Raw genomic sequence first — 8,504 nt, 5'->3', positions numbered from 1 at the left:
CTTTGTTCATGCCAAAAATACTTAGCATAATTCACATTTATTAAAAAACAAAAAGAAGGTCATGAATGCAAATCCAAGTTTCCTAAAGGCTAAAGTAAGTTCAAGCGGCTCCTTCTAGGTTTTGATCAGTAGAAACAGACCCGAATGGCTCTTTTACTGTTAAAGGTCGCCGACCTCTGGTTTAGAGGAACCCCCGTCACAGTGGATTCATTCATGTTTCCAGAATGAAGTTCAGTAGAAACTGAAAGCCGAATATTCTTAGAAAATAGAGGAAATTTACAGGCTGATTTTTTTCTTAAAGCCCCTGAACTCTCTGACTGTTTCCACCATTTATTAATACATTTAAATAATTGAAAATAAATTCCTTCTTCTAACTGATGCTGGTGTCCTCCTGCAGGTGCTGCTCTCTCTGGGTGCATCTCCAGACTACAAGGACCGGCGGGGGCTGACGCCGCTTTACCACACTGTGCTGACGGGAGGCGACACCTCCTGCTGTGAAACCATGCTGTACCACAGAGCCAAGCTGGGCATCAGGGACGAGAACGGCTGGGACGAGACGCATCAGGTCTCTGTGACATTTTACCCCCACATCAAGGAGTAAAGGATTGTCAAAGTTTGATTTGTTTGCCTCTGAGTGAACTTTGTTCCAGTGTCTGCATTAACACTCATGTCGTCAGGTGTGTCCCCCTTCATCCCGTCATCATCATCATCCTCATGTCACAGCTATGAAGACAGACGTAGCAGAGAAAGAACATGGAGGTATCTCCGTCTTTCCTGTTTAGTTTTGCTCTTTTTAATCACTTCTTAAACTCGTATCTAGTGAGGATCTCCTTCAAAACTGAACCGTCAGGTGAAACATCTCACATCGACATTTTTCTAGCTGTGGAACAGAAAATTTCACTTGTATGCTAAATTATTGCATTTTTGGAGATGAAGTGGTTTGATGAATATTTGCATCAATAAGACAAAAAGACTGAAAACAAACAAAAATGTTGATTTACAGTCAAAGTAAGCAATTTTGGATTATTCTGGAAGCTGTTCCTTTAAGCTTTTTGAAATAAAATGTCAAACTCCAGGCCTCGAGGGCCGGTGTCCTCCGTTTTTCAATGTAACCTGCCACTGTAGTGTCTTATTGGCTCACCTGATCCAGGTAATCAGGAGCAGATAAGGCAGGATATGTGAAAAACTAGCACGAGGCTGGGCCTCAAGGCCTAGAGGAGGACTAGAAAATATAGAAAAGTTAAAGTCCTATCAGTTGTCGCACACCCAGATGTGTGAAATTTGCTCTGCAGATTTGACCCCTCCCCTGGAGGAGTGGTGAGCTGCAGACACAGCTGCGCTGGGGAACCATTTGGTGGTTTAATCCCCCAAATCGACCCTTAATGCTGAGCGTCAAACAGGGAGTGACTTTTAGAGTCTTTAGTATGACTCAGCTTGAACTCACGACCTTGTAGTGTCAGGGTGGACACTCTACCACGAGGCCGCTGAGCTGGGGCTCCTCAGATCTCCCACTAAAACAGGGGTGTCCAGAGTCACCTGGTTCAGGTGTGTTTGGCCAATAAGGAGCTTCAGTGACAGGTTGGTTGGAAAACATGCAGGACTTTGGAGACCTCAGCACTAAAACAGAATTAAGCTGAGGAACTGCTACATGGAAGCCGAAAAACGGCCTGCCCTCCTTTTTTTGAATCGTTTTCTTGAGATAATATCTAGAGATGTTATCTCTTTATAACAAGATATTATCTCGAGATAACGAGATATTGTCTCCAAAAATGAGATAAGAACGAGAATAATATTATCTCGAGATAATATTTCGAGATAGCAAGATATCCTCTCTTTTAGCGAAATATTATCTTGAGATAATATCTTAAGATAATTTTTCGAGATAATGAGATATTTTGTTATAACGAAATAATATCTTGAGACAATACATTGAGATAATATCTTGTTCTAATGACATATTATCTCGAGCTAACGAGATATTATCTCATTATAACAAGATATCTCAAGATAATATGTCATTAGAACAATATATCTTGGTATTTCGAGATTTAAATCTGGAGAGAATATCTCTAGATAATATCTAGAGATATTGTCTTAAGATATTGTCTCGAGATAACTTCTTGAGATAAATAGATATTATCTTGTTATGACGAGATAACATCATGAGATAAAATATCATTAGAACGATATGATATCTTGTTATCTCGAGATTTTATCTCAATATAATATTATTCCCGTGAGATAACGAGATAATGAAGTTTGTTTTCTCAAAAAAACGAGATAATAACTCGTTAACATGAGAATAATATTATCTCAAAATAAAATCTCGAGATAACAAGATATCTTTTTTATCTCGAGATTTTATCTCGAGATATTGCCTGAAAATTTGTAATATCACGAGATAATGAGAAATTATCTCGTTATGACTAGATAATTTCTTGAGACAATATCTCGAGATAATGTTTGTTTTCTCAAAAAAGTGAGAAATGACCTCATTATCACAAGTTTTCTTGTGATAACAAGATTTTAAAAACAAAGAATGAAGCGTCCCACACTGAGATCCTGAGACTTCACCTCTTTAAAGTCTCTTTATTTTGTGGTTAACAATTAAAGCAGCAGAAGAAACTCCACTAAAGTTGTTTTTTAGTCTATTTATTTATTTGTTAGTGGGTCTACGCTCCTCAAACACCTTCATTCCGTCTCATCCACCGGCCCTCCTCCCTTTATTTTCACCTAAAACCCTCAAAAGAACAGGTTAGTTGACAGAACCCCGGTCCAACAGCGAACCCAAACAGCCACTCGACAATGTCGACAATATTAAATCAGTTAATCATAAATGGATCAGTTCTGGTCTTCGATCTTTGTTTTGCTGCCGATGTCCAGAGCTCAGTGAACGCAGCGTGCAGAAACGCCAATGTTCTGTCAATCATCCTGTTTGTTCTGTGATGCATGAGACGGAATTAAGACGTTTAAAGTGCGTAGATCCACTAATAAATTAAAAAAAGACGTTTGTGGAGTGTTTTCTTCTACTGTTTTTGTTGTTCACTACAAAACAAAGAGACTTCAATCAGGTAAAGTCTCGGCGTGTCCGTCTGTGAAACGGAGAGAAGTTCTTTATTATCTCGTTATAACGAGAAAATAATGAGAAATAAATAAATAAAGCGGCTTCCATACTTCCACGTGTGAGTGAAAGTCATAACGGTTTCAGCCTTCGTCTCTCTCTTTAGAGGAGGAGCTAATCAAACCCAGAGTGTCTCTGCGGCTCTCGTCTGTCACTATCTCGCCTTCATCCGTGGTTTTGTCTTCCTCTCTTCCTGATTCAAAAACACATCATACTTCTGTTTTTGTCACATTTTTGTTCATCTCTCTCTTCCGTCTCTCCTTCACGCTGACGTCCAGGCCTGTCAAAACGGAAACTCGCAGCATCTGGAGCACCTCCTCTTCTACGGGGCGGACTCCTCCTCCCAGAATGCCTCTGGAAACACTGCCTTGCACATCTGTGCTTTATACAACAAGGTAACTGCAGCAAAAATAGAACTAACTTCTGCAGGGGAGGAGCAGCGATAAAACGCCATCGATGCATCTGTCAGTCCTGGCTGCATCTTTGAAGAGTTTATTGGTTTTAAATCTTAATCTGACTCTTCAGTGACACGCCGCACAATCACGTTCAGTCATGTGACCTCCACTCCAGATTCCTTCAGATTTCTCCCCATAAACTTCAGTTCTTGAATTTTCTTTTGTTTTCTGCGCTTTAATCAGAAAGTTTGAATTCTCAAATCAAAGTCCTTTAGCAAAAGTAGATTTGTTAACCAGTTAACCCTTTAACTGCCTGCTCAACCAAACGCTGGGGAACATTTACAAAACATGTTTTTAAAAAATGATTACTCCCAAAGGTACGGAGCCCTAAAGGGAAATTGAAGAAAAAAAAATTGATACAAATTTTTTTCCCCAAAATAAAATAATTAAAGAAAAATAATTCTGGTTAGTAACGAAAACACAGCAGATAGTAACTTTTTTTTAACTACTTTAATTTTTAGAAAAAAAACTAGTTCTAGTTAGTAACCAGAATGTTTTTTTTTATTTCAGTTTTTTTAGAAAAATAATTGTTTTTTACTTCAATTATTTTATTTTTTTAACTGTGATGTCCCTTTAGGGGCTCCATACTTAGGCAATAAGCAGCAGGAAAAAAATATTTTTTTTATGTTTATTTTTTTTTCCAGGTAGTTAAAGGGGTAAAATTATAAGAGATGGTGAATATTTAAGAAAAAAAAAATCTGTTTCAGGATCAACTCTTGGAATAAAGCTGAACCCAAACACTTTAAAACCTTAAAGCACGTGTCAAAGTCAAGGCCCGGGGGCCAGATCCGGCCCTCCGAATCATTTTATTTCATTGTTATTAATGACCTGATATGTTATCTTGTGATTATTGCACTTGTATAATTTTGACAAAGTCAAATATTAAAAGTTATATAAGGTTTAAGTTGATTTATTCTGGAATAATATTCCTGCCTTTTTGTCATTCATAATTTTGTTAAATTATAGTTTTAAAGTTTTAAAAATTAGCATTCTGCTAACTTTTAGGACTATTTTGAAATTTACTATGATTTTTTTAGGCTATTTTGGAGTTTAACTAATATTTCAGCTACATGCTAACTGTTTTGACTAATCTAGTCTTTTTTAAAGATTTTTTTTTGTTATTTTGAAGATTAGCTATTTTTCTCAACTACATCCTATCTGTTTAGGCTTTTTTAAGGCTATTTTTTAGCTGGCTATCAGCTTCAGTATTTTCAGCTATCATTATTAGCATCTCCTGCTATCAGCACTAGCATCTTCCATGGCCAAATTCATCTTACAGCATTCACTTTAGCATTATCGCAGGTAATGCTATATATTTAGTTCATAATTATGTTATAAATGTACAGTTTCAAAGTTGTCAGTGTTTCAGAGTGTTCAATAAATGTTTATCCTGTTCGGCCCTCGACCTAAGATCTGTTTTGGATTTTGGCCTCTCCTCCAATTCAGTTTGACACTCCTGCCTTAAAGATTCAACAGTTAAACTCCACACATCAGCTAAATGCTTTAAACCACAACAATCAAAGTGTTTCCATAAGCAAAACTTAAAATGTATTTTATCTGAATGAAGTGTAAGAAAGAGAAGAAAATGTCCCACAGGATGATCAGGCAGATCATGTGGTTTTGTGTTCTGCAGGAAAGCTGTGCACGAATCCTGCTGTACCGCGGAGCCAGTAAGGACACAAAAAACAACAGCGGGCAGACGCCCTTCCAGGTGACCTCCTGACTCGCTGGATCACACCTTTGTCGTTTCTGTCTTTACTCTCTGATTGGTTACATCGGACTTTGGGAGTTTATCTGTAAATGTCGTCTGTGATTGATCCAAAGAGTCCGATTTGGCTCCATAATTTATAATCCCAGATTATGCTGGTAATCCTGTTTAAAGTCCCACTCCAACTTTATTTTTTTTCTATTGTAAAATCGTTCCCAGTGTTTCAAGTTTTTAGCCAAAATAAAAAAAAAATATATTTTTAAGACATATTTTCAGCAGAGTGGCAGGAGATCATTAAATCAGCTTTTTTGCGCCGTGAGATGTTCAGGTGTGTCATGGGAAATTATTCATTTTCACTGATCAAAAAACATTTTCTATCCCCAGATTATCATCTTTGTTTTCATCCAAACAGACCCCGATAAAACACTGAATAGTCAGGATATGAAGGAACATAAAATACTTTTTCTTTGTGTTTATTTTATTCCAATAAAGAAATGTGGATGATAGAGACAGTCGTTCGATTTAGCCACTGCTAGCTGTATTTTGTCTCCACCAATCCTTCTTGGAGACTTAATCATGTGATCAGTCTGACCAATCACAAGTAGTTAACATTCTGACTTTTTTATTTTCATAAAGTCTCACAGTTCCAACAGAAATAACAGATGAAGTTCAGAGAGAAGTTTGTCCAGCATCAGCTTCAGTTTTTCACTACGTCTCCCATAATGCATTGGGTTAAAGTGACAGCACTTCTGTGCTATGCTACTAAACTAAAACGATTTATCTACCCAAAAATAAACAAAACATGTTTTGTTAAAGTTACGTTTTTTATTAAGACTAAATTAAAAATATAAAAATTCAAAATGTTCATTTTTTTTTGTGTTGTTACAATGGAAGATAAACATGAAAATGTTTTTTTATGTGTGTAAAAAATGATCATATAATTGTTTAAAACGGAAAGTTGCTCTCATTTAAAGTAATAAAAATGTATAGCGTAATAGATTTTAAAAGAGTCAAATTTTCTTTTCTTTCCTCAATTCCAATTTTTTCGTCTTTTGCCACCTCAAGTAAATGCTTCTAGAAAGAAAATAATTATAATTTTTATATAAACTGCATGAAAGTTCTTTCACAGACTGAAATTCAAGTTAATATTTAATCCTCAAATACAATGATGAAAAAAATGTCCAGAAGTTTGAATAAATATTCGGTCTCATGGTGAAATAGAAAACCTTTGACGCATTGCATGCTGGGAATCTGGTGAACTGTGGTTTACATAAAACCCTCAGCTTGTCTGTTAGTGACTTTCTCTGATTCACACAGTTTTCTGGTTACATTCAAATGTATTTTAACAGTTTTCAGTTTCATCAAAACATGTAAAAACTTTGAATTATTTTATTTCAAACCAGAACATAAATGAAAACTTCCTTTGATTTTGTTCAATAAGGTTGAGTTGAATAAACGTCTGAAATGTTGCTTTTCCTCGTCAGGTTGCTGTCATGTCTGGTCATTTTGAACTCGGTGAAATTATTAAAAACCACCGAGATACGGATGTGGGTAAGATGACCTTCAGTTCTTCACCTTATGATTCATTTTTTCATGTTTTAGCTACAGTGATAACTTTGTAGGAACTCAAAGAACAGAACAGAAAAGTGCAACAAATCTGGAAATGTTTGGATTTGAAGTAATATTTAAATATATATATTTCTGGAAACTTCCCAGTTCCCTTCGTGGAGTCTCCCAAGTACGCCCCCCAGAGGCGGGACAGTTCCCGCACCCTGGCAGTGCCCCACCCTCACCCGTTCCTCCGGGCGAACAGCGACAGCAGCATGAACCTTCCCGACTGGATGGCGGTGCCCAACGCCCCCACCTCCAACATCGTGTCTGTGCAGGTAACCAAGAGGGAGGAGCCTTCTGAGGATCCATCAGGATCATTCAAGTCTACGTAGAATCCCATCAAGTTTGAGCTAAAACTAGATCTTTGATTTTTACTGTCACGACTCACCTTTGACCTTCTCTCAGCCAAACGTCCGTTTCATGTTTTGACTCTTCAGGGCTTCAAGCACACCGGAGCTCTGAGGAGCTCCAGCAGTCCCCGGGGAGCCAGGACGCGCTCGCCATCGCGAGGGAGGATCGGGGACAAGGAGGACCGGAGCCGGCAGAGCCGGAGGCAGGGGTGAGAGCGGGAAATGGAAAAAAGACCCCGCCCCCCTGTGTTTAGTCGAGCAAGTCAGAGCATCTGTGGCAATCACACAACTTTAATCTAATTCATTTTAAGGACGTTTTTTCAATTAAAGATTTTGATACTCTATAACAGGGGTGTCAAAGTGAATCGCACAACGGGCCAAAATCCAAAACACATTTTAGGTCACGGGCCGAACAGGATAAACATTTATTGAACACTCTAAAACTACATTTTTAAAACTTTAAAACCATAACCTTTTCACACAATTATGAACTAGACCAGGGGTCACCAACCTTTTTTAAACTGCGGGCTACTTCATGGGTACTGAATCATACGAAGGGCTACCAGTTTGAAATAATACATTTGCTTAGTTTGCCTTTAGTTCTACATTATTAATAGTGAACAATGATACTTCTCTATGTGAAGACACTGATTTCTTAGCATAATTATCAATAATGACAACAAGCTACGAAACAGATATCAATATTCAGAACTTTATTAATCTCAACAGATCTTGTCACATTTTGAGGTAATGACCAAATGAAATGTTTTTAACAAAATTATAACTTAATAATCAATTATTAATTAATTATTATTAATTAATTATAACTGTTATTAGTGGATACGCTCCTCAAACGCTTTAATTCAGTCTCATGCACCCGTCCCTTTATTTTCCTTAAACCTCCGAACAGGTTGATTGACAGATCCCACAGCAGACAAGAATCTGCGCATGGTGCGTTCACTGACCTCTGGACATAAGCGAACAGCCACTCGGCCCAACTCAGTGCACTAAACTTTGTCATTTTTAAACAACCCGCAGCAAAACAAATCAGTTTTTCAGAGAAAACGTCGACACTATTTAATCAATCGATTATATCCTGATCAGTGCCGGTGTTCTATGTTTTCTCTGATAAACTGCTTCATTTTACTGCCGATATCCGGGGCTCAGTGACCGCACCATGCAGAAACACTCAGCAGCCCTGGGTTCTGTTTCATTACACATGAAACTTTAACCAAATTCTAGGAATTTAGAAAAACAGT

At 37.5% G+C, this 8,504-nt stretch overlaps 1 protein-coding gene across 1 annotated transcript in view; it reads left to right on the top strand.

The window, feature by feature from the left end:
* Positions 1-8,504, top strand: part of shank1 (SH3 and multiple ankyrin repeat domains 1) — a gene marked incomplete in the record, with an annotated part of 74,654 nt that overhangs the window by 22,594 nt on the left and 43,556 nt on the right. Inside the window, 6 exon segments of the mRNA XM_036213126.1 lie at positions 398-565; positions 3,400-3,516; positions 5,210-5,287; positions 6,769-6,835; positions 7,001-7,170; positions 7,333-7,454. Of these exon segments, the coding sequence (XP_036069019.1) occupies positions 398-565; positions 3,400-3,516; positions 5,210-5,287; positions 6,769-6,835; positions 7,001-7,170; positions 7,333-7,454 (722 nt within the window).

The sequence above is a fragment of the Oryzias melastigma genome, linkage group LG8 (genome assembly GCF_002922805.2).
Source record: "Oryzias melastigma strain HK-1 linkage group LG8, ASM292280v2, whole genome shotgun sequence".
Taxonomy (NCBI): Eukaryota; Metazoa; Chordata; class Actinopteri; order Beloniformes; family Adrianichthyidae; genus Oryzias; species Oryzias melastigma.
The sequence above is the reverse complement of the archived record's forward strand: the minus strand, read 5'-3'. Positions and strand labels throughout refer to the sequence as shown.